Source organism: Dermacentor silvarum, chromosome 9 (assembly GCF_013339745.2).
Source record: "Dermacentor silvarum isolate Dsil-2018 chromosome 9, BIME_Dsil_1.4, whole genome shotgun sequence".
In the NCBI taxonomy this organism is placed as follows: domain Eukaryota; kingdom Metazoa; phylum Arthropoda; class Arachnida; order Ixodida; family Ixodidae; genus Dermacentor; species Dermacentor silvarum.
This window is the reverse complement of record NC_051162.1, coordinates 109,772,530-109,799,812: the sequence shown is the minus strand read 5'-3', so window position 1 is coordinate 109,799,812 and position 27,283 is coordinate 109,772,530. Positions and strand designations below refer to the sequence as shown.

The following is a 27,283-nucleotide window of genomic DNA, read 5'->3' as shown; positions in this document are numbered from 1 at the left end:
TAGCCTTTTGTGCTGAGGACGGTATCGGCCAGTGTTCCAGGACCCTTTCCTCCAACAAAGGGCGCATGGAAGCGATTGGCTGGTTGTATAAAGGTTACTAGAAATGATCTAGAAATTCAGAAAGAAGGCATCTGCCCTACAATATAATTGAACATGAGGATTCCGGGCTCCCGTATAAGACATCTAAGCCTGTGTTATTAACTTGATCTGCTTGTAAAACAAATGTATACGCGACGCATTTGGAAGGTGTTGGTTTATGTAGTTTCTCCATCCAAGTAGTTCTAGCAAGCACAGTAGTGTAGTACTCGTTTAGCACTACTTGTGAGTCGGCCACTCTCGGTTTCTTTAAACAGGATGCAAGGCGACATCTTCCTGCATGATTACCAAAGCGATGTGGCCTACGTTGGCAGCAGCAGTTTACATAGCAGGCTGTGAGATCAGAACGGGCAGTTGTCTTTCGTTGTCGTTTCTGTGGATAATAAGGCACATCTTTGGTAATTTGCGGCAGAGAAGCGTTTCCAAAGGTGCGGAGGTAGAAAACTGAATTATGCTTGCAGAAAGTGCTGACTTGGCTTTGGGAAACATGATTGAGACAGAGAAAATATTTTTACCGTTGACGTTAATGTACTTAACTCTACCAATGAAAAGTTAACGGAGTAAAAGTGAAGTCAATAAGTTCAGCATAAATTTGGCTCCGAAAAATTAAAGAACATTTTACGATTTAGTATTCTTGATTCCCTCAGCCTTCATTAAACTACAAAACTCGCTACAGCTCGCCCAAATCAGCTGCAGCAGCTCGAGCGTATCCGGGAACCAAGAAGAAACCACCAAGTGCCAGTGCAACCTCCTGCGACTGTTACATGCGTAGTGAAGTAAACACATGAAACCATGAATATTTGTTGTTCTTCTCACGTCTTGCCAGGGCGCAGGTGAAGTAAACAATCTCCTCTGCGCCGAATTTCGTAGAAGACTGTATTCGAGTGTAAAAAAAAAATTATGGTGTTTTACGTGCCAAAACCAGTTCTGATTATGAGGCACGCCGTACGTAGTGGGGGACTCCGGAAATTTGGACCACCTGGGGTTCTTTAACGTGCACCTAAATCTAAGTACACGGGTGTTTTCGCATTTCGCGCCCATCGTAATGCGGCCGCCGTGGCCGGCATTGTATTCGAGTGTCATGTGCCAGTTAATTGAGGTTTATTATAAATCACGTCAAAGGCGTTGCTAAGCCTTCTATGTTCGGTTAGGTAATGGAGCTTTTATTTCAGGTTTCTTAGGCAACAGGCTACCTTAACAAAGAGCACTTCCGCGTAATGTAAAAAAAAGAGTGACAGGGTAATGAATTTTTTTTATATCAGAAGACCATCGTTCTAATTTTCTTTACTGGTATTTATCTTAGCACTGTTTGTTTTTACATGCAGTCATGGAGCAACTGGCCGCCCCCATGTACGCGTATCTATGCATGACGCGCAGACATTGTCTTGTTCTCCAGTTGTGTACCATAGATAAAACAATGATGAGAACGCAGCACAGCTTCATGAAAGATGCGCGAACATGTCTTCCAAGCATTGTGCAAAAGGATGATAGGCTTGTTTCCGAAAAACAGCTTTTCGTCTGATAGCCGAACCAGCTGGGTGTCGAGTTTGACTGCTCATAGGAACGAATCAGGCAGGATGTACAGTACGGTTGCATTAAAAACATTCGTAATATTGCTAGCACTCATGAAGGCTAACAGCGGTAAGTGTCGCACATGCGCGTCATGATCATCTCTCGTTTTGTCGTTCCTGGTAAAGAACATAGCTTGAACTTGTACAGAAAAAATGTGTAGTGAAGTCTAGTTCACAATGTGCTCACAATAGGCTGCGCTGCTCTTGATGTTCATTACACCCGCTTCGAAAATGCTTGCGTGGCACGAAACCAATTTCAGAAAAGCAACAGCGTAAATGCGACAGCGCTGTTCAACAGACAAATCTTAGCGTGCTGCCAAGCGTTGGTTTTTAAGGTTACCTAATTTCAGTTTATTTTATTTGTGTTACAAAAATGTGAACGCACCGCACTTGAGTTTTCTGCAAGACATGTGACCGGCTGCAGAGAGGTAGCGTGCAGTATTGTATAAGGAAAAACAAGCAATCATTTTTAATACCAATTCATTATTGTGGTACGTTGTCTGGCTCTGAAGATTTCGCTTATATTGTGCTTGCCGTACATTGTGTCATATTATTTTCATTTCGTGCCATTTGCGCAGCGGATGATTTAGTACCTCGTGAGTTTTAAATTAAAATATAAACACTTGTCGAACAAGGGAAGCTTTCACCAAGTGTAATAGTTTCAAGAAAGGAACCTTTTCTTACGAGGGTCGTTTTGTAGAAATGCTCGCTCCTGGTTTAGGAATCTGTTGTTCTGCCAGCGGAGATTACTTCGAGTTTTCATGTTCCCGAGAACTCTTTCGTATTTTCAATTTAAATTATTGTGCTACTACAACAGCCCCACGCAGTACATCCAAAATTTTTTAGGTAATGCAAAGAGAAGAAGAAGCTCTGTTTGATAAAAATGTTTTGCAAATTGTGTTTGTACACAATTGGTAAAAATCTGAAGAAGCACAATTCTTATCCATTGGAATATTTGTACCCTAATTAACTCCGTTTTAGCCAAACGTGCCGGGGGGCGTCGTTGGTAAGAGTGTATTTTCGAATAATCTGGTTTATGCGCGCTGCAACCACCATGAAGATTTTAACGTGCTGAATTTTTATCAGGAGATTTCTGTTGCATTTGAAATATTTATTCTTGATTTGCAGAAACAATAATTAAAAATGTATTTCGTCCGTAACGGAACTAGTTCGTTAGTAATTTCTGTAGCCAGAAAATTACACGATGAAGGGCGAAATAACTGTTTTTTCTAGTTTACTTGTCAATGATACCCATTGTAGTACCCCAATCTAATATGCAATATACAATAGCTTATGTGCCAAAGACCCCGTTAAAAAGGAGAAATAAAATAGTTTTCACGTTTCAATTGTGTGTTTTAAAGCAGTCATGTTAAGTCCACAAGATTTTTTAGAGTAAAATTGTACATGTCCACTCCAAGACATATATGTGGTTAAGATTACACCCATAGTCTAAAGGTTGTTAATATCAATTCTAGCTCGGAGCCAAACAGCTTAATAAAAGTAGCTTTCTTACGTTTTCAGGCAAAATTACTGCTATAAAATACAGAGCGCTCGACTGCCTTCTTTGATGGGAGACGCAGCACTTTTTTGACGCAGGCCATTATGACTTAAATAAAGTGCAAATTAAAATTCAGTTTTCACAGAACGTGTCAAATTAACAAAATCCGCATGACAAATATTTCACCGATAAGGTGTGTGTTGCAAGATAGTGCGCATTTATTTATGAGTTTCAGGTTCATGAACTGTTATTAGTAAAGTGCACTAAGACAGAGGTAGGTACTCTTTCACTACATTGCAAGTGCGCTTTTCCGCATCGCACACTTATCCAAATACTAGCAGCACCGGTGATGGTTCAAACGAAGACAACGTGCTAGTTGCGCATGCTTGGGGACTTGTCTCTTGCACTTGGTGTCACCATCGCTGCCTTGCGTATCCTTTCCACGTCATAAGCAAGCAATGTACGCTCGCACTAGAGTGTACTAGATTGGGGGAGTGGGTTCAACGCAGGCTCCTCGCTGAGGCTTTTTTTATTGAAAAGTCGGTGAGGCCACCGTCACCTTCTCCTGAATGATCTGCCCTGCGTGCCGGCCGGACGCTTAGCACGTCGGAGACCCTACCGCAGCTACATGAAGCTTTGACAGGTGGATACTAGGTGGTGGCAACACTGATATTATTCCCCAGCGATCTATTGTAAATAAAACGGAAAGAGAGCGGTGGAAAAAATGAAAACGACACAACAACAACGGTGCGTCTAGCAGACGACAGGTACGCAGCCCGTGAGCTCGCCTCAGCCAATGAGCGTTGTCGAAACAGCCGGAGCCAAGGTTTATTGGCCGGAGATTCCGAATAAGGCGACGGTAGCGTCGCTACTATTTCAACGTTTCTTGCTTCACCCTCGGCGCTTGCCAAGACGTCCTCTGAACCCACTCCCCCATCTAATACACTCTACTCGTACGCTCGTGTTGCGGTGGTGACTACGCCGCCGTTATTCTGGCAAGCGGCCTCACAGGAAAGCTAGATTTACAGTTATGAAAATTGTGCATTGAGACAGGTACAGTGAAGTAAATGCGTACGTTTTTTTTTTACTGCACATGAGCTTTGGAACACAACGCTTCACCTGACAAGCGCCCTTTCCAGGCGCCTCCCCCCCCCCCCCCTTTTCGTGCAACGCCCAGCTTTTGCATTTATTATTTTACCACACATGACTTCTTGCAGCGTTCAATATCCCAAGCCAGGACGAGATAACAAAAGCAATCGGTACTGCAGTGCTACGAAACGCAGGTAATGATCTTGTTATTTACACTTACCAATTAAGCACGATTAGTCAATATTTTCAAGTTGGTGACCTAGCCTGCTTCCAAATTTGATGATACCAAGCTAATATTAAGCCATTAGGACATAACTGATTATCTTTCGGCCTGATCTCGGTGAAATATGTTGTGGACTGGAAGAATTGCTTACAAAACATGAAAATTTAGAAATGTGCACCTAAGCAAGAAAATGCCATTGTGAAAATTATAACAAAACACAATTTTAAAGTGGTATACAATAAAATTAATTAAATATAAAAAGACAGAGCCCAAACTATTTTATCAAATTGAGTTCACGATTAAATTGTCAACAGCTACAAAATAGCGAAATTTGGAAGCTTTGGAACTGTTGGAAAACACGATGGAATACTTCGAATTGTGGAAAACAATTTTTACAACAACGTACAGAGATCTACGAGGCGTATTTTGTAGCCTTGAAGCTACAAATATTATCTGCAGGGTTCTTTGACGTCGTGCTCTTGATCTATGAGTATTACTACTCAAAGAATTCTAGGAGAATGTAACGTTTTCTGCTAACAGGAGATAAACTTTGTATACGTCTTGCCTACGTTTATAAATCAGTAGACAATATTATTTTGATGTCCCCTTCTTTAACGCAAGCAACAGGATGGGGCGATCCTGTTGCACATATTACTATTTTAATAATTTACGTCAATATTTCGTCGATATAATCTAATTTACTTTAAGCCGATGACCTCAGCCTATTTATATATCGCAGAAAGCACAACTGGTGATTTTGTGATGCAGATGTTCAAATGACGTTGAACTAACCAAGAATATTTTATTATTTCCGGGACGCCAACACACAGGCACACAACTCGTTGGGAACTTCATGCGAAAATTCACTGGAAACTCCGGCACGTCAAATTCCGGTACTGGAGGTAAAATGTTGAAGGGTGACAATGACCCTTTCTATTCATGGCACGCTTCCGGGTTTCTGGCCTAGAGTATAGGATTGTCGGCGCAGAGTTTATTGAATATGATAAACGTCCTTGAACAGAAATGAGTTTACTACTTGTATTAAGGAAGTGATGAGACGTTAAACATGGACAGTGCTTGGGAATAGTGCGTCTCTATAGAACATTCAGGATGTAAACGGTGAGCTGATCGGACAACGCTGATTCGTTTCACAGCGCTTTAAGTTTCAAGGGCCACTGTATTTTTTCATATCACTATTATGTATGATAAAGTTACTCATAAAGGACTTCTTTATACTGTATCACATTAATGTTTTCGGCAACCACCATAATCTCAAAAGGCTACACATGCTCTATGACTTTTCTAAAATCAGCGGACCTATAAAAACCCTTATAAACACTCTGAATCTTCTACTGTGCAAGTAAACTACTTATCTCCTTTTACCTTCTTATTTATTGCGACAGTAATTATAGGAAAATTCAGGACGAATTTGCACCGTCATCATCGCCATCGGCATCGGCGTCACCGTGATGTTCAGTATAAAGTCCGAGCGCGATAACATGGTGGCCGCGCGCCATATACCGTGGGTGCGAGTGAAAGCGGGCGAGGGTGAGACGAGAATGGCGGCTTGATCTGGCGCGCGCAAGGGAGGGGGACGGAGAGGCTGCGCGCGGTCTAACACCGCGCGCAAGGCACCGAGGGGAAACTGAGTTCTCTTCCGACGACCGCTCCGTATGGCGCGGCTGAGCATGGCCCCGCGGGCTCTATCTTGAATGTGACGGAGTCCGGGCGCGCCGAGGGCTGATGCCTTAGTGTGCGCTGCCTCCTCACCGCTTAGTTCGCGCTGAAGCGAGAGGCAGCACGAACGTCCAATTCGGTCGCTGCTGCCGCCGCTCTTCCTCACGCCAGCGTGTTGACAGCGCGTGCCCGCGGTCATCGAACCACATGTGTTATATATGTTTGCCTGTGCGTGCGTGACATTGCGCATGTTCACTTAGTCAGTAACTGAATGTTTACAAGTTTATACGGCCGGTAAAACGAATATCCTTACTTCGTATAGCTGTCTAATAATTTGCTAAAGCAATCGATGCTTCGCCTTTCGGGTGAAACTGCAACCTTTTTTTTCTAGAATGCCTCGCGTACTATTCCTCGTTCAGGTTAGCCAACCGGACATTCGTAACGTTAACTCCTTGCCTTTCTTTGTTATCTCTTCATCGTTTTAATTAACAGGCATAGGCAAGCACCTATGCACAGTAGAAAAGGTACTGTCACATTTATATGGAACAGAGGCTTTATGCGAACACCTTCACATCGTAATATCATCATAATACCTGCTTTTTTTACAGCTATACTTTATTCCGTGAAATGGTAGATATCTACATTCACGCTCTATAACTGACATGATGGTAGTACGACGAAACTATATGACTTAAAAAATGTAAGCGCAGATTGCAAAAAAATATTTTTATAAGCGAGCAAATGGCGTTGATTTGCGCGTACATTCCTTAAATTGTATCTTGTATGTTTTCTAGGACAAATAGGGGGCGATCCCCTCAGCCCCGGGACACAAAATGGGGCTGGAAACTTCGGCGCATCAAGCCCTGGTGCGGGAGGTAAATTCACTGAATGTTGATAACGACCTCTCTGCGTATCGCTAGCGAGATTTATTGTTCAGCTACCTGGTGCGCCTACACCAGCACATGTCGGTGAACCAAGCATATATAAAGTAGCAAGGTGATTATTAGAGCGTTTTTAACTGCGACATTCAAAAGACCGGGAGCCTTTTATTTCGACAAATTTCAGAAGCAGGAGTTCATACTACAGTGAGAAACAGCATTCCAGTTTTTTCATAGTGTGTGCGGCTTGGTTAAGTTTGCGGTTGAAATGATAATATGCGTACAACTTCTGATGTTAAGAATTGTCATGAAGGGTAAGATTCCGCGTTGATCATCTATGAGAAGGCAAACGGACGTTTCGACTTCCGCACGCAAACCTTGTTCATAATGAAGCACAAAATCTGGGCCAGGCATTAAGCAAGCTTAAAGAAGTAGTGCTGGGACCGTGCATTCATATATGAATAATTTACTAGTTCCATTTAGGCAAGATAGATGCCGAAATGATACTAATAATAAACACCAGCCCCTCCCCTGTCGAGAAAATGGGGGTAAGCGACGCTTGTCGTATGTGTATCTGACCTTCGTGGTGATTTTCTTCCTTTCTCTCTCCCTTTATTTCTTTCTCTCTTTCTCTCTTTTTTTGTTTCTCTGGCCTTCGTGGTGATTTTCTCCCTTGCGCTCTCTCTTTCTTTCTCTTTCTCTCTCTATCTAGCTTTCGTTCTCTCTCTCTTCCTTTCTCTCTCTCTTTGTATATCTTTCTTCCTTTCTGTCTCTTTCTTTGTTTGTCTGACCTTCGTGGTGATTTTCTCTCTTTCTCTCTCTTTATTTTTCTCTCTCTCTTTCTCTGTCTCAATCTTTCTTTCTGTATCTACCTCTCTTTCTCTTTCTATTTCTTTCTCTCGCTCTCTCTCTTTCTTTCTCTTTCTCTCTTTCTTTGACCTTCGTGGTGATTTTCTCCTTCTCTCTTCCTCTTTCTCACAGTCTTTCTTTGTCTGTTTGTTTCTCTCTCTCTCTTCTGCTTTCTCTCTTTCTTCCTCTGTTTCTCTCTATTTCGTCCTGGTATGTGCCAATGAGCTTGGAACCTTTCTGCACTATCGCCAGGATCGGCCCACTTTTCAGCTTGACACCGCCACTACCCCCCCCCCCCCCCCCCCCCCCCACCACCGCCAAAACTTGTGAGCCTATAAAGCTTCGCTTATCGATAAACGCAATAGCTTTTATTTCTGCCTGTAGCCATCATGTTTGCACTAATCTAGTCAATAGCGCAGCCACGTGAGTGTGGAATGTTCGGTGAGTGCTTTAACACACCTTTAAAGAGAAGCATTTTTGGCTCAGTCCAAACACTTTGCGACAGGTAGGTAGATTCGTCGTACACGTTGTTTCGAGTCACTTCAATGAAAATATTTTATTGTGTCGGACACACACAACTGCTTGACGCAGACAAAAACCATTGGTCCCCATTGTTACGCTTTGTAGAACCGCTAATTGTACTGGAAAGCTCGCTGGCGGCAAAATTAATGGCATGACATTCATTCCCACAGTGCGCCGCATAAGCATAGCTTTTTGTAACATTGTCTTAAAATTGCAACAGCGTCTTCTCGTATGCTTTCTAAAGTTCTTGTTTTTCACCGTTGCAAATATTGACTAAATCCACGCATAGTATGCTGTTGCCAACGTTTGGGTATCGACCCGAACGATGTTTGTTATTTTTTTCGTTTACGCACGATGCCTGCACCGTCTCTGGCGCGGAATCTCTCGCGTGGCTACCGTGATTGCAACGGCGCATTGTGCAATTAGGGAGGCCATTACCTTAAGTCATTTCCTTGCGAACAAGTCTCCTATGGACACCCGAGGCGTCTTTGTCTTCTTTTACAAGGTCAGCGTCAGCTTCTTAATTGGGAATACTTACGCTGACCAGACTAGCTGTCATAAACCTCTTGATTTCGATAATGATGGTTGCTATTCAGACGCCTCGAAATGTGAATTTTGGTGCATTAGAATATGCACAACTGCTACGCTTAAAGATTCGCGAATTGATTCGAAAGTTCAAATTGATGAGAGTAATAACTTTCAGAAAAGCATGACAAAAGTGTCAATTCAGGCTGAAATAGAATAAACATTTTTCTTTTGCATGCTTCCTGGCGACTGATCTCTAGGTGGTGGACTGATGAATGCGGTGATGCAGGGTGTGACCGCAGGCATGCGAGGCTACAGTTCTGGCTCTGCTGGAGGAGTTCCTGGAAGTTAGTAATGACTTTCCATTTGTATGATTGGCAGCAAAAAAAAAAATTGACGCATGGACGCAATTGGCTGGTTGTATAAAGGTGACTAGAAATTATCCGCGATATTCATATGAAGTAATTTCTATGCATTTGTCTCAGATCAAAACCGTCAATAATATGTACTTCGCGGGCCTGTGGCGGGCAACTATTTTTGCACAGCCGGGCTCAGAAAAAGCTCTCTGCGTTGAACAGATTAGTCTAGGAGTAAGTGCGATGGACAGCTATCGCCGATCGTGCTGGCGCCTTCCTGTATCCACTCCATTAGTTTCACATATTTGCCCCACCGGTTTCCCAGGAATGGAGCAGACATTGACTTTGTACCAGGAGGAGTACTACCTGAAGCACGAGAGATATGAAAATCGGAATATTTTAACGTTCTCTGATTTTAAAGGCGCAAGTCTGTAAGACCAGCGTGCGTTACATGTCGAAGAAAAAATGTAGGACAGGAAAAGCGTACCGCTCTCTACAAGGCCAGGAATTTGATGGAAGAGAGAAGAGTAAGACGAGCCGATCGGGGCTTAACTTTTTCTTAGTTGCACTTAAATGAAGCTGTGGAAACCTAAAAGAAAGTAACTACTTTGTATTTTTAATTTCGGAGTGTCTATAGCTACTTCGGACGTAGGCGCGAACCATCCAGTTTGTCGCCTTAGTAATACGGCTGAATCGCGGATCTATAAGGACAACGCTTTTCCGCAACCACATTCTGCAAAAGTTCGCGCTATCTTCAGTACAAAATGGTTGAAAATGCATAAAGTTGTGCTTATTATAGACACATACATTCCCGTCATTAAATGTTCGAGCTAGGAACTTGCACGTGTAACTGGATAGAGTACGTGCCATAGTGCATGCTGACGGCAATCAGTGATAGCATGGCGGAGGGCACGCTATTCTAAGGAAAGATGCGTTTAGAAGCGGCTCTAGGCGTTAAATACGTTATAGGACAAGATGTCAGAGAAGAATATACGCAAAACGCATAAGAATCCGCGTTTCGAACGCCGAAATGAGCAAGTATATTGCTGCAAAAGCTCCCACAGTTTTCAGGCAATGGTGAATATGACAACTGAAAAAACATCATGGTCAGCTTCCGTGCTCACGTCCCAGCCAGATGTGTGTGGCAAAAAGGTTTGCCTGACACCGTTCGTCAGGCAAACTGCTACAGCAACAGCAAAAAAGAAAAAAGAAACACAACGCAAATTTTCATGATTTAATGTCCAACACAGGCAGCCGACGTAGCAATTTGATATTTTCTTCAACGATAACAAAACGGCTGAATTGCGGTAGTTTTTGTACACACAATGTGAACCACTCACGGCATACTGCTTACGTTTCTGCCGCATGAGTTTTGTTGATTTCGGGGCTCCTAAAAATACAAATATTGTGCACTTTAATCTATCCTTTGATCTATAATGTGTTCAACGCGAACAGATAATGCATGTTTCGTTAAAAAAGCGAGCCCTCAGCCTCTTTGTTATTGAGTGCCACTGAAGTACGTGTATACCGGATCACGTTTGCGCAGAACTCCATCTATAGAGCATTCAATAGACGAAGCAGCATCAAATTAGAAGTGTTTATATTCTACTGACAAGGCCGGAAATGCATTTAAGCGCATGCAGAACCACGTCTTGTACAATGCCGTACCTTGCGCTACCAGTTATAACATCTTTATTAGGGATCTACCTGGCGGTGTCATCAAAGCAGTCTTCCGATAAAGTCTCAAAAAAGTGTAGGGAGCCTACATGCAACAGCGTAAGAGCTGTTTTGAGCGACAAAGCATGCAGAACGACAAAGGTCGCTCGCGCTTGTTCACGAAAGAAAACTCAACACGACTTGAAGAACGGTGAGCGAAGATAATTGTACGGAGAAGAGTTGCACTTCTCTGCTTTGGTTACTTAACGATTCTGTTCATTTCTGGAATGCAGTTTCGACTTCGTCATCTTCATGATTGTGAACTGCTCCAGAACGAACAGATTTACCCCAATGACTTAGTGCATCGGTAGCGAAGGCTAATTGCAGCATCGCTCTATTTGCGATAAGCACACGTTCTCATGGTATCCCGTCGAGGGGCACCGAAGGGAATGGTTTTTTTTTCTTGCTGTGAGAGCACTCATGAACTCATCAACGCTATGAAAGCAGATACGGCTGTTGTTATAGGAATGACGAGCACGCCGATTGGTGCTGGCGGCACCTACTTAGGTGGGTATCAGCGCAATACATAAAATAAACGATGACGCGAGGGAAAATTGTATTTAGCTGTTCAGTGTGCGTTTGCCCGACGTATCGTAGCGTGAAACATGGAAAACCCAACGACTAATGGCGGACGTACTTCTGAAGAATGTTGGAGGGAGATGTCGGACGTAGCTTTAGCCACATCCCTTAATTTAGATTCAGAAAAAAAAACAGGAAGAAGAGAAATCAAAGGGCACCGAAGGAAAACCTCCCACAGCTCCGAGATAAAACAACAGCTTCCACGTTATGCGCGCAGTGCTCGGCCAGTAAGGTATCATTCCGGTGACAGTTGATGGAAGGAGTGCAGCCGGCGGTAGCCGATTGGGTAATAGTCAAATGGGTGAAATATAGATGTTCAAATACTACCTGAGGCAAAATGTAGTTTCTACCTGTTTTTATGCCGTTACAGTATTATTATTATTATTTAAACTATAAATTTCTCTTAGATTTCCTAGGTTCACTGTCAGTTTAATTTAAACGGTTCCAACTTGAATTAGAAGCTTCGGAGAGCGTGCACGCTGCTGTAACATTAGCAATAAAACCTATCTCCAAAACACTCATTGACTTCTTCTTTCTTCACGCAATGAGAGAGGAGTGTAGATGGTAGAACAGTTTTTCATGGATGCAAAAGAGCCATGGGGCGAAAAAAAAAAGAATTCACGCACAGCAGTTATTAGGCTTACTATAGGCTTACTTGGCTTACTTAATCGTTTCAACAGCATTTCTTTCAAAGGTTAATCTGTTTCAAAGTACTCGATCACATATCGTGGTCTTTTTTATTATATTGTCACAGGAACAATATAAATAAGCGCAACACAAAGTTCTCAGTAAACGTATTTTGTTAATGACTTATCTGTTTGCACGCACGCATGGTAATGACCAGATGGTGGATTCCTTAACAACGTTTTGCAAGCAGCTGGTGGGAACTACGGACAATCCAGTCCGGCCCCTTCAGGTGAGAACAATATTAAAATTTATTAATGCCCTTCTTGCACTTCACGTGCAAAATTTATTTGACATGTTCAAAATATTATTAACATGCTGGGGAGAAATGTATATATCTTCAAGTTCCTCAACAATAATATCTTTGTCCGCTAGAGGTATCGGTAAACCAAGCACTTAGCGTAACAAAAATATAAAGAAGTCAAGTTATTAATGGGATTAGCGCCTCTTGTATTATATAGCCACCGGACAAATTTAAATGAACCCCGCACAAAGTTTTCACTAAACAAATCGAGTCTTACAGTATTTTTTAATGACTTAATATCTGTTTGCACGCACGACACTAATGACCAGGTGGTGGACTTATTAGCAACGTTTTGCGAGCAGTTGGTGGGAATTACGGACAATCCAGTGCTGCCCCTTCAGGTGAGAATATTAAAATTTATTAATGCCCTTCATGCATTTCAAGCGCAACATTTATTTGAAATGTTGAAATTAATATTGATGTGCTTGGGAGAAATTTATATATGTTCCAGTTTCTCAACACTAATGTCTTCTGTCCGCTTGAGGTATTGATAAACCAATCAGTTGGCGTAACACAAATATAAAGAAGTTAAGTTATTGATGGGATCAGCGCCTCTTGTATTTTATTGCCACAGAAAGAATATAAATGAGCCCAACACAGTTTTCACTAAACAAAACGAGTCTTATATTGTTTTGTTCATGACTTATTATCTGATTGCACGCACGCATGGTAATCACCAGCTGGTGGATTAATTAACAACATCTTGCGAGCAGCTGGTGGGAACTACGAACAATACAGTCCTGCCCCTTCAGATGAGAGTATGGGGATGGTCGATTAATTAATTTTTTTATTCGATTAACGAATAATCAATCATCATTGTAGCTTTTATTTGATTAATCGCTTTCGATGCAGGGTTTTTCATCAATTAATCGATTAATCGAAATTCTTTCCGGGAACCTTAAAAAGGTTAAAACACATTTATCTATTCTTCTAGGACGCTATTTAATGTTTTGGGAGGTTGAACAAAGTGAAAAATGCAAGTGCATAATGCTTTATTTTTAATTTGTTAAAGACTAATTAGAGTTGGCACTAGTGGTTTTTGAAAATATAAACATTATATGTTGTAAAATGGCACCTAGGGCAGCATTAAACAAGATTAATGGCACTAGTGAATCCCTGTACAATATAGTTAAACAAGAAATAAGAAAAATGGCAGAAGTGAAAGCTGAAGTCCAAGTAAAATATGCAATTAACTGCAACATGCACAAGGGAAAAGAAAATTACCGGAGTGAGGCGGAAGTCAACACGTCTGATGCTGGATATCAGAGGCCATCAAATTCCTCGTACAACTAGTGTTCGTTTCCTGTGCGTCACCATGGACAGCAAGCTACGGTGGGGACGCGTGGTTGAAAGTGTTGTGGCTGCATCAGTGGAATGAGTCAACGCACTTCGTCGCTTGGCAGGTGTACGTTGGGAAACAATCTAACGCCCATGCTTACACTGAACGCTGCACTGATAACAAGCCGCATTCTATATCAGCTGCCGCTCATATGACCATCACCGAGTCAATTCGAGCGCTTGGAGGCACTGTTAGAAAGAGACTTCGCTTGGAGATGGGAGTTCCTCTGGCAGCTTCAAACACAAAGGTTATTAATGAAGCAGTCTCTCCCACTCCACATTTTGGTATCTCAGGCTTTGTTCACGCAGGTGTTAAGGCTGGGCGAGTCCCCTGCAGGCACGGTGCTTCTCCGGCGGCTAAGAACAAAAATTCGCTCCCATTTCCATGGGGCGCTGAACATCTTCCGATTTTAAGGATTGGAATAGTCTAAACGGAGTAGTCTCGACCCGCCATGGTGTTTTTCGTACTTTAACTGCAGCTTCAATGCACCACGGCTACCAGCGAAACGCACACCATTAAACTGCCGAAGCTAAGTTCCTTGTACGTGGACCACTTGAGCACAGCGTATCAAAGCACTGCCGGACGGATGGGTCGGTGTGTGCACAAACAATTAGCTGCGCAGCGGCATCCTGCATACCCTCCCTTGCTGTATCATGGTTTGGACGCCTGGATCGTGTAGTTTCGTGTACAACAGTTCAAAGCGCCGCAATTATACCGTGGCCTTGCGAAAACTACGGGCCCATTCTGCAAAAGATATCGTGGTGGTGACGGACTCAAATCAGTTCACAAGGCAATCTCTATAGCACTGATGCAAAGCTCCAATGAGCAAGAAATTTAACGTAAACTTTCAATGGATCCTGCCCCACGTAGGAATTGAAAGAAACGAAAAAGCTGACGCTCATGCACGCCTAGCGCTGACAGGTGTCCCAAAAGTGAGAGCGCCAAGTATTTTTCAGAATGAAATGCGTAATCACTTTAGGCCTATCCACAAGACTCCACACCTAACCTGTGTGATTCGGCTCGGCATCACCCGGGACTAGGAAAAACAGTCGACAATCATTCGGCTCGGCATCCCCCGGGACTCGGAAAAACAGTCGACAGTCGCTCTACCACAGCCGCACAGTCACTGCTCGTGCTCTGCCATTCTCGTACGATTTCAAAATTTTCGCGCAACTCCTGTCAAACTCTCAAAAACGAATAATTGAAGACGTGTAAGTGATTAAGTCGATTAAATGAAAGGTGTACATCGATGAAGATTAATGGGTTCGCGAAATACTTTTATTAATTATTCGATTAATCGTTTTATCGATATTACGAACCCTATGAGAGTAATATTAAAATTTATTAATGCCCTTCCTGCACATAACGTGCAAATTTTATTTGAATGTTCAAAATATTATTGACGTGCCGGGGAGAAAATTATATATGTTCAAGTTTCTCAACACTAATATCCTTCTCCGCTTGAGCCATCGGTAAACCAAGGAGCTAGCCTAACAAAATTATAACGTAGTGAAGTTATTGATGGGATTGGCATCTCTTGTATTATATTGCCACCGGACGAATATAAATGAGCCCAACACAATGTTTTCACTAAACAAAACGAGTCTTATAGTATTTTGTTAATGACTTAATATCTGCTTGCACGCACGCACGCTAATGACCAGGTGGTGGACTTATTAGCAACGTTTTGCGAGCAGCTGGTGGGAACTACGGACAACCCAGTCCTGTCCCTTCAGGTGAGAATAATATTAAAATTGATTAATGACCTTCATGCATTTCAAGCGCAAAATTAATTTGGAATGTTCAAAATATTATTGACATGCTGGGGAGAAATTTTTATATGTTCAAGTTTCTTCACACTAAGTTCATTCTCCGCACGAGGTATCGATATACCCAGCAGTCAGCGTAACTAAAACATAACGAAGTGAAATTATTGATGGGATTAGCATACTTTGGGTACTTAAACGCATTTTTCGGGGGCGGTCTGTCTATCCACGTTTCTACCCATTTATCCCGCCAATCTGGGTCACGGCTAGTTCATTGTCGAATAGGTAGTACATCGGGCTACTGCTGCTGAGGGAGCAGGGTTCGAGCCCTACAGTTGGGCCAACTGGGATTCCTGAGTATGCGGCACTCTGTACCCATGTGCAGCACGTCAACGAACCTCTTCGACGCCGAAATGGGTCGCTGCGGATGCGGCACTGCATATGCGATACTGCATGGATATGTACCGCTCTTCAATGCACCTATTTCATGCCGACTTAGAACCAAGGAGGTTTAAAACCTCCTTGTTTAGAACACTGGACATGTGCCACTAGGTCCGTGCTGCTCTTCCATGAACGTCTTTGATACCAAGTTGGGTCCCTGGGTACGTGCCAGCAGGTGTGTGCCGCCTTTTCAATGAAACTGTTTGACGCCAACTTGGCTAGCTTAGTATTTACCACTCGACATATGCCGTTCTACAACGAGAAAAGTGATCGTCTAATTTTCTCGGTGGCTCGACGGAAGTGAACGCGCCCCACGCGTGGTGCTCACAGCCTTGCCGCTAGATGGCAGATCGTGTGCAATGGGAATAGACTTACTGGGAAGCGCCAGAGAGGTGCCAGGCTGTATACGCGGTTCCTCATTCAGAATAAGGTGTGGTGGTTCATTGCTTCAGTGATAATAACAATAACCCCTACACTCATCGCGAGATGGGTTCAACCGCAATTTGTTAGCATGATAGATTATTTGTTTGAAACAAAAAGAGAGTGGCTTCAAGCAGTGTCCCCTCAATTCAATGCGCGCAAAGACCTCAATGGTGAGCCTGTAATTTTTTTTTTTTTTGCTCTCGGGAGGATCACCTGTACTGGTTCTTTGCTGTGAAATTATTTCCAGTAAAGTGATTGCCTGTTCAACGATTTTCTGCACAAAAGAAAGTGTCGATAATATAGAAATAAAGCGAGGGTTCAACTCGGTCTTTTTATAGAACAGGAATGCCCAGCTCCACTTCTTTGATATGCAGGGTGGCCTAGGTAAATTGTGCAAAAATTTAAAAATATGCGAGTGGCCGCATAGCCCAAAATAACTAAGGTAATGTTGTTCGCCATCGCTTGGAGCACGTCAGATATTTCTTTTATTTCGAGCAATGAAATAATTAATTATAATCATACACTTCTCAAGTATTTTAAACAGAGGAAAATAATCAATCAGAAAGTTATAGACTATCATAAAAATTCCCGATCCATCTTCCCATTGCTCGATACGTGCTTCATGAAAGTTTTTTTCCAAGCCTGCGAGAAACACGCAAACGCACGTCAGAAGTGCCGCGCGGCTTGTCACGCGGCACTTTTTCGTGTTTTGCGACGGCCTGGTACAATCGAGTCTCAGTGATGAGATTTATATCATGTGAAAAAGTGATTTTTCTTTCCTTTTTGGGATGTTCAAATTGTTCTGAAATTTAGCAGTTACGTTTATAGATATTGAAACATTTTGGAACATTGTTAATACAAAAGTACAACGCGGTGTCGGCGCCAAGGCGTCTGTGAGTGAGCCCTGAGAACGCGCGCTGTCGCGAGTCTCTTAAGAGTGCATGCAAAGTTCCCTTGCTCGAGTGGAGCGGCAGGTGCCTTCTGGCCTGTAATTCCCAGCACGCCGCGTCCGAGATTTTTTTTATCGAGTTTCAGCACGCCGCGGGCAACCCACTGGCGCCAGGCGCTCAGGCTGTCTCGCGTTGCCACACCTGGAGAACCACAGATAAACAGAACACAGAACACAAGATACACAAAACCACAGCACGTGGTTGTGACCGTATCGGTAGCACGAAGGTCATCCCGCTACCCCTTGGCGGCGGCGGCATCTACGCTACGCAGCAGCTTGGGCTCCGAAATTCCCAAAGTCCATGCCAGCGAGCCTCGCACTAGGTCATGCGTCGCCTCTCGCTGTCTATTACTTATGACGGTGTTTTGATACGAAAGCGTGAAATGGCCCATTTCAACGAAAAAGTCGCGTCCGTCGTCTGTAGCATTGAAACGGCTCCTAAATTCGAAATGGCTACGTCGCCACGTCACGAGCGTGCCTCGACGGTGCAGAAGTGGGCGGCAGGGAACACCTGCTGTCACCATAGCGCGCCATGTGTTTCGTGAGGGGAGAGGGAAACGCCGCGAAGCCACGTCACCCTCGCTGTCGATAGCCTGCGCCCGGTCCGTATCGCTCTCTCTCTCACTCCCACTGGGCTTCGCTGCTGCTGCTGCTGCTTTCGCGGTCTCTAGTCACATAGGACGTCAATGGCATGAGGCGTTGGTATTGCAGGCTGCTGCTGCTTGCTGACTCCGACACCACGTAACCACTATGGTATAATACTCGCAGGGCAAAACTCGAAGGACCGCTCAGAGGCGTTCAATTGGAAAATGTTACTTTCATATTCAGAACTCATAAGAAGTGCTGAGGTGTCTTCAGATTTTCTTGCAGTTTTAGTATCAATAACGGTTATTTCGCTAGCATTTTTGTGACGCTTCTGTTCGAAACTACAAAATTTTCACGGAGCTTCCTCTATATCGCTGGTATTTTCAACTAGGCCTTTTACGCGGTCCAAAATTTCGTTGCAGTGGGCCTTTAAAGTTGGATGGTTGGCCGTTACCTTAAAATATCGTTTCCCGCGTTTTCGCAACTCAGAATATCTTTGACGCAACTCGATCTTCAAAAGAGCTACATACATGTGAAGAGGTTTTAGTGCTCTTTCAATTGGACATGTATGGCTTTATAATTGATTTCGGTTGTTAAAAGTTTCGAACATTTACCAATAAAGGTATTGCTGACCATTGGCGGCATTGCACTTATTTCTGCAACAGCGATTTTTAAGACTAACGCCTAAACTGGCTCATACCCCCAATGGCCTTGAAAAAAATGCATCGTCCAGGCCAGTGCCACAAAAATTGTCACCAGCAATGGGTCATAGCCTCCCCCCCCTCCCTAAGCAAGCAAAAATGCAATGGCTCAACCTCTCGTAATGTAGAAGCTATAAGCACTCAGCAAATTGAAGCGAACAGGGCATACATCCATCGGAATCACCCATACAACGTACAGAAACGCGGCGTCTAGTCAAATGGTACAATAAAAAACCACGTGACCTTCTCAATGGCTCATTCCTCCGTAAGGAATGGCTCATACGGTCGTAAGCAAGCAAAAAATGCAATGGCTCATGCCCCCGTGAGGCGGAGGCTACATGCACTCAGCAAAGTGAAGCCTCGAACAGTGCACACTTTCATTAAAATCACCCATAAAACACACAGAACAGCATACGTTTCAATTCCCTGCTAAAATGATGCAACCTAAATTCAAAGAGAAACGTCATCGGCGCATGTGTGACCCCCCTATACGAGCGCGCGAAGCCGCAGCTTAGCATCGAAAACAAGCCGAAGAAGCCAAACTGCAAAAGAAGAAGCAACGTGATGATGCGAGACAGATCTTTATCATGTGTGCAGCAGGCTTTCGCCTTCACGTGTTATAGGAGTGTAACATACTGCCGAACTTCTAAGTGCGAAGCACTTTAGGGGCCCGGGCTGTCAGCGTCTAATGTGATGTCATGTCGTCGTAGTCACGCGCAAAAACAAGATCTTAAAACAGTGTCAAAACAAGTACAGAATTGATCAAAACCAGTTCGAAATATAATACCACGATTCAGAATAATTTAAAAGACACGAATAATCAAGCGTTAAGCACAATAACTAGCAGAAACTCGTGAAAATCGCTTCCGAAACGCCAGTCTGGTACCAGCGCAGCAGCGCAAGCGGGGCGCCACCACCCCACAAGCGCTCGATTTCTCCTCACTTGAGCAAGAATAGCACAACAATAACATAAGGGAAACACCGGCACATCACTGCTTCGCACTTCCCCAGGTTTCACGTTAGTGGAGCTGCATTAGCGCTGGATTTGAACTACACAAGCACAGAATTTGAATCCAGCCCATAATGTAGCTCTAATCCTGCTCAAATCCTGCTCTTGTGTAGTTCAAACCAATGGTGAGGTAACATAAGGGAAACACCTACTCATCACTGCTTCGCTCTTCCCCATGTTTCACGTTAGTGGAGCTGCATTAGCGGTGAATTTCAGCAGGATTGAAGCTAGATTAAGCGCAGGATTTCCGCAGGGTTTGAACTACACAAGCGCAGGATTTTTTGTTCTTGTTTCATATACATATCCACATGATCCCTTCAGCGAAGGTCCTGTAACCTCTCTATTTGCAAATTCGCAGTGTTCGTCTACGCAGGTCATTGACCTTGAATACCTATTCAAGGTATTCAAGGGGGAGAGTATTCCGCACATTACCCTCTGTCCTAACAGCTCCATGCAGCGCCTTGTGCTGTCAGCGAGTTATTGACAAGACAGAGAGAGGGGCAAAACCTTATTTCTTTTTTGTTTTCGTCATCTATCACAACTTTTAAACTTTTTCAGACAAACAGAGTTGTCTTGTTCACATGCGACACTCACAAGACAGGAATGCCTCATTTCTCATCAAACCTCAAGAAAAAGCGCTGATTCTTCGGAAATTGGCATGCTACCCTGTATCAACAACTTAGTAAAGTGGCTAAGCAATCCGGAGAGAAAAGTTAGAGTAATTATCAGAAAGGGTTTTGAAAAGGAATAACTGGTAGAACAAGTGAAAAATAGTGTTCCTGATGATTTTGTGCTTCATGGTTGACAACTGTACCTTAAATGCGATATCTGGAAAACATTGTTTTTGATGACAAAAGGAACATTATCTGCGCTACTAACAACATTTTCAATGTCAGATTTCGCCCATTTATTTAGGTTTGCCTTAAGCATCTAGGGAAATAAAACAGTTAGGTTGTGTTAAGCAGACCTTTTAATTTAAAAAAATTGCTTCACGGAATTCCCTTTATAAGGAGATGTCAATGCAGAAAAATTAGTTTTAAGGTGAATTGCAATGTGAATCTTAGTGTTAGTTAAGTCAAAAGCCCACTTTGCGAACAATGTTTGAGAGAAGTTTGAGCGTACTAATTGCATTTGTTAGATTATAATTGTTCCTTGAATAAAATACTTGGCTGTATAGATATAAATGCTTTCAATCACAACACTTGTGAATATCTTTAGATAAAGCTTGTCATGAATAATGAAAAATGCCTGTACTAAGCACCTGGAAATTTGAGGAAACTATTTTGATTAGAAAATTTCGGAAAATTACAAAAATGTCGGACATCGCGTATATGTCTACAGCGCACTTTCATACGCGCCGCGGCTAATAAGTCTTAAAAAGAGGAGAACGCGCTATCCTTTTCCTAAGCCTGAATTAAAAAAAAATACTTTTACGCTAATACAGCACTGATGCAGTGTTTACATATATCGGCGCTCGATGCCCTATGTCGGTGGAGTCCTGATCCAAGAGCAAAAATCTGAGATATGTTAGTCTGCCTCGAGCAAATAAAAAGTTTTTGAACTCATTCATTTTGCTGCACCTTGTCAACTCGACACTGCTGGCGCATGCCCGGTGACCCAATTTGGCATCAAAGAGGTTCTTCGAAGACCAGCAAAGGCCGAGTAGCGCATACATAATGCTTCATGTTGGTGTCGAAGAGTTTCATTGAAGAGGGGTGCATACCCAGTCCCGCATCTATACAGTGACCAATGTCGGCGTGAAAGAGGTTAGTTATTGAGCGGTACATATGAACACATTGCCACATACTCAGTCAGCCAAGTTGGTCCGACGGATGGTTTCGAACCTTGTACCCTCAGCACAGCAGCAGCGATGCGTTACCGATTCGATCATAGACGGTTCATTGATCCAGGTTGGCGGGAATACAGTTAGCGACATAGATGCATGGACAGTTGTCCACCCGGAGAGTATGTGAAATACCCAAAGAATGTTTACGCAATGAAATCTTTTTTTTTGTGGTGTATGTGAGCTGGTGCTGCCTTTAATAAACGCGGAAACTTCAGTCTTAGTGCCTTGTGCGGTGTAATTTAATGCATCGGAGAAACGTGAGCTTTTCCAGCGTCTTTTGAACCTGCAGCTGAGATATCTACAAAACACGAAACACGTGTGAACCACGGAGCTTTTTGCATGTTTTTTTTTCTCTTTGGACTACTAGGTGGAGGGCTCCTTGATACAGTCTTGAGAGGTCCAAATACAAGCCCAACCTTGCCCAGCTCCGGCTCTGCTGCTGGAACTAGTGGAGGTTGGTGATTACCTTCCACAATCAAGTTTATCGCAAATGTCGCGCTAGGTGCAACGTCAGTAAACTTCATGTCGGAGCTTCATTCAGACAACCATAGAATTATGTATTCTATATAAAATTGTAATTTTTCTCTATATGGTTTATGTTATCATAAGAATTTCACGATAAAAATATTTCGAATGCAAACAGATCTCCTAACAATACAAGATACTAAGCTGTCAAGGTGTGTGATCTGCTGTAAGTGGTGAAATTCTCACTCTATGCACCTATTGATTATTTTCTTAGATATTTCTGTACTTGATGTGAATTTCATAGCGAATATCTAAGGCACAGTACTATTGTCAATGATGAAGAGGAGGATATTCTTTCTTTTGATGCTGTTACGAACACCGTCATCCAGGAAATGGATTCTTCAACCAGCTCAAGCAGACTGTGGGCTCAGGACTTGGTACCTCTGGTTTAAATTATGGAGGTGAGAATGCTTTGATGCAGGTGAACAAACTTCGTTTTGTTACAGAAGGTGACATGCTTTAACTTAGACAGTAACGTCAGATAGGTTTTATGACTGAAGGAAATTCGTTGGGCTGTTCAAGAAACTAGGATGTTTTGTTAGCTGCATCAAAATTTTAAAAATTGCCTATGGCAGATAGCACCATTCTGAACGTTGACATAAGTTACTCGATAAGGCGGCCATTACTTCTACGAGAACTCAAAGTGATGAATTGAGTAATGAATATAAGTACGCTAAATAACTTTTAATTATTTTTACGGCACATATTTTCATCTACGAATTCTTCTCGGTGAATCCGCAAGGCGTATCCACTTGGAACGAATTCTCAGGACTGCACCAGTCTCGAGGCATTAATTTTCGAAGTGTCGAAATGCATTGGCGTTCCAGTTACATTTTTAAAGAAAACGCTTATTTATCCATTAAAGCACTAAAGTAACTGGAACACCAATTCATTTCATTGGAAACTTTGAAATTTGTAATTTGAAACTGCTGCAGCGCAGAGAATTCTTTCCAAGTGGATACGCCTCGCGAATTGACTAGCTACATTTCGTATATTAAACTGTGCCATAAAATATTTAACTAGATTAGTTTACGTAACTGTTGTGTTTCTTTATTTAAGCATATAATTTATTGTTGAAGGAATGGCCACCTCAGGGAGTAATTTAGATCAAGTGTTAAAATTAGGCTATCTGCCACAGGCAATCTTTAAAAATTCGGTGACACAGGCAAACCACACAGACATCGCATACCAATGTGAATATTAGCCTATGTTGAACGGCTAAAAAATATAGGCAATAGTTTCATGTAGTCTAGATATTCCTTGAGAAAACACAGACGTATTTCTCCCTACGTATCACTGGTATTTCAGCATGTATTGCAACCTGACATTATGACCAGCATGCCTCCAGCTCATATTGTAAATTTGTGGTCCTTAACGAAATTGACGAAGTCTCACATGGCGCATGATTAGTGCGATTCTATTAGCGCCAAACTCAAAATTGAAGTAAAGCTCTTTGTATAGCATGACGTCAAACTCTCATTACCAAAAATGACTGAGCATGTTTGTGTTTTCTTATACATTCCGGACCGCTAGGTGATGGATTACTCGGCAGATTCATGAAGAAGGCGGTGGCTGGTGCTTTCGGCTCTCCTAGTGGCCGGCGCGGGAGGAAGTGCGAATGGTGGTTGGTGACAATTTGTGCTGTCATAAACTATGGTGCATTCGTTTAGCTTCTCAGTAGTGAGATTTAGAAATGGCTTTCCTAAGCAACTTAGCGTTCCCAAATTCCCCAAATTTTTTCTATGCCATTTGTGTTCTTGTTTACTCTCTGCGTGTCTTTTTTTAAACCCTTTGTCGAAAGTGTATCCTAACATTGGGCCCCCTATTTGAAGAAACCCCCTTGAGAGATATCGTAGATCTCCGACATTAACAGGGTTGTTTTAGTGCTGCTGCTGCAGCTTTTTATATTTTTTTCTGAAAACGTTGCTTCATGCTTGAGCACGTTTTATAAATATGTGTTTCCAGTACTACTACCTGCCCCACTGTTCGACATGTCCTTTGATTACTAGATCGCATCGCTTACTAGCTTACTCATCCATTGAATACGCAATGGAAACGGGACAGGCGGTGAGGCCTTTCCGTTTTGACTGAGGACAGGCCTCACCGCAGAGTGGACCAGAAAATTGTTCCGTCATGTGAATCCAGTTGAAGCGGGAAAGTACAACCTGCATGTACGATTGGCCGCTCGAGGCATTTTGCGTGCATTCGCGGGCTTCTTTCACGCTCGGAAAAATACCTGAATGCAGCACGTACTGAGCAACACAAAGCTGCATCGAGAGGTTTTCATGTTGCTCTACAATTTTCTCAATCACACTTTTCATCTAAATATAATATTTCACATGCTAAATAATTAATTAAGACTAATTTTGTAATTACGCAGAATGCCAAAATAATCTGAGTATCTCCATGCGACGGCAAAAAATATTACCTTGCTTTTGTCCAGCTACGTGGCATTTCTTTATATTTAAATCTTGATGTATGATTGTTGGGACACCTTGTATAGCGTAAACCTTAGCCCACTGTTTCTTTGACTGCTGCGCTTCTTTCTCCCGATGCGTAAAGAGAACAATAAAAATAAGGTTCACACCCTTCTGCATATCGAAAAACAGGACACATGTTTCATTATTAGTCCTCAAGTAATGGGAAGCTGAAAAAGAGGTCTCGGTTTTAGAGCTGCCGGTAACCTGCAATCTGCGATGGTATATATAACTATGAACAGTACCATACGCATGCCAGGTCGATGTAGCTCCTGAACTTCCCGCATAGTTAATGCTTCTACGGAGAGTGCAAAGTAGTTGCATCTCCGTAGTCTTCGTATTCTCCGCATCTCCACACTCTCCGTGCAAAATTTTGAATATTTCTGTGCTCCCCCGAGGAAAGCGTTAACTGTTGTATGAACATATATTTATAGATGGCATAGCTTCAAATGCCCCTCGTTATATAAACACTAGCTGAATATTAAAGTGGAGAGACCAAGTGGTCAGGCGAAGAAATCTCAATTGAATTGTAAGAATAAATAAATGATCCCGTCACGAGCTTATAACACTACGTCACACCAACGCTTATAATCACAAGTTTACTGTGGTCAAGATGGCTGGGAAATACCCTTCCATCTAACGCTTAGATTAGCGAGACGAAGTCATGCCAACTCGACGCCTTCAATCGACAGGTGGCTTCAAGGTCGAGTCAGCCTGTGCGGTTTCTTCGTATGTAGCTATGGCGAGTTCTACCTGCTTGCAAAATACATTTAAACGCATTCTATCAGGGTGCCGTTGGCTTTAGCTATTCCAGCTGGTCAAAAAGAAGTTTTAGCTCTGAAGATGCGCGGGTCGTATGGTACCAGGACGACTTGTGACTCAATGGCGCAGCTCTGAATTAATGTAAAATGCTGCATAATGGCAACTGCCTGAAAGCTCGCAGAAACGGCCTACGCGCCGTTCCGGGGAAAAATTTGACAGTCTGTTGTTAAGCTACTACTGTACTTTCTTGATAGTAAGTAAGAGGAAAGCGTTCTCACAGGCACGCTGTATTTCACCGTTAGAAAACAAATTATTTCGACACAACGTACTTTTGTTATTTTGTGCAACATTCTTTCGACAATGTAGTTGATGTAACACCGACGACAAACTCTTCAGCTCTATTGCTAACAGGGGAAGACAACAAATGTAAACTGAGTCGCCTCAGTCAGGAATTGTCACCAAATATAGCACTGAACCATTGATAACTCAATAAACTTCATTTCCTCTTCAGGCTTCAATAAACTCTGAAGCTGGCCACAGCTCGCCCCACTGAAACAGCTTCAGCTCATCGTGGAATCACGAAGACGCTACCTACAGCCTGTCCAAACTTCTGCGACCATCGAGTCGGCGGCACAATAAAATATGATATATTTAGTGTACACTACGTGACAGCAGTTACGTTCTAGTTAGATTTACTGCTTGTAGAATGCACATTATGTTTAAAGCTGAAAAGCCGTATTATCACTTTTTTATTTTACTGCTGCCTCCTGCACTCTCTACCTCTTGGGGGTGAGAATGATTCGTCTCATTCTTCAGGGCGTTAGAACTAATGGCATGCGAGAGGAACTCCCTTTAACGACTGGTACATAGTCTGGTGGTTGCAGGTGCCCTCACCCATATATTTATTATGAAAGCATACGTTCACAAAGTTTAACAGCTGTGGAAATACTGATAATATATTGCCGATTTTCCACACACTAAATGTGTAATGGAACGTTGGTGTTGTCTTTACAGACATCAAAAATGTAGATGTCACAAATGCGGTAGACGACACAGATTTCGACGATGAGAGCGGAAATAAGGAGTCATGGAGGAGCTCTAGAACCAATACACATATATAGGTGTAAATATTACAGCTTTAACTCGCGTACAAAAATATAATGGAAACAATGCAGGTAAGCTCTGTTATCCACTTGATGTCTTTCACTTGAAGTAATGAAGTAAAAACTAATTAAATTGAATAGGTATTAATAGATAATAGGTAATTTATTTTCGGAAATGTTGGAGGACACAGAGAAAGCTGAATAAACTATTTTACATCGCCTAGATGTATTACAGGCTCGGTAGTAAAACGGTGTTGAGATACAAATAATTAGCTCTTACAGTCTTGACTACAATATACCGTACACAAGAGCACCTACAGACACAGATATATATAGATGCAGGCAAGCTAGCCCACATATAGACGCCCCTAGCAAGCTTAACCAAACGCATGGCTGGCTTTTTAGCATATACCATAACGTAGGGGAAGATTGATAGAAACAGGAAGAGGACGCGAAATACCACTGCTCACAAACATTGTGCAAAGCGCATAAAATGTTTTCACAGAGGCCTCACCACATTTCTCGTAAACCCCGTCTCTCTCTCTCTTTTCACTGAGGCCAGGCGACCATGTGAATTGTACCAGTGCTATTGTAGCTTCCTGCACTGATAAAAGGTGGGACCCCATTACCATGATCATAGCAGTGCTGAAACAAACGGATCACGCCCAAGCAACAGGCTCAGAATCATACTCAAGTAAGCTAGAAAAGCGAGAAGCGAGTTGGTAGATTGTCAATGCAGTATTTTATGACAGGAGTTTGTCAAGTCACAGAGATCAATGAATGTTATTTT

At 42.7% G+C, this 27,283-nt stretch overlaps 1 protein-coding gene across 7 annotated transcripts; it reads left to right on the top strand.

The window, feature by feature from the left end:
- The first annotated feature begins 1,625 nt into the window (after positions 1-1,625).
- LOC119464915 (PE-PGRS family protein PE_PGRS26-like) lies at positions 1,626-26,195 on the top strand. 7 transcript variants are annotated; one of them, XM_037725786.2, is made up of 12 exons: positions 1,626-1,737; positions 4,383-4,448; positions 5,308-5,379; positions 6,949-7,029; positions 9,189-9,275; positions 12,424-12,495; positions 12,837-12,908; positions 15,571-15,642; positions 21,994-22,080; positions 22,481-22,552; positions 23,685-23,775; positions 25,902-26,190. In XM_037725786.2, the coding sequence occupies exons 1-12, from the start codon at positions 1,674-1,676 to the stop codon at positions 25,909-25,911; spliced, it is 846 nt and encodes a 281-aa protein (XP_037581714.1). In that variant the 5' UTR covers positions 1,626-1,673; the 3' UTR covers positions 25,912-26,190. The 7 variants fall into 7 exon arrangements, with proteins under 7 accessions (XP_037581714.1, XP_049511884.1, XP_049511883.1 ...); XM_049655927.1 differs by lacking the exon at positions 5,308-5,379 and having other exon boundaries at positions 25,902-26,193; XM_049655926.1 differs by lacking the exon at positions 12,837-12,908 and having other exon boundaries at positions 25,902-26,193.
- The last annotated feature ends 1,088 nt before the right edge of the window (positions 26,196-27,283 follow it).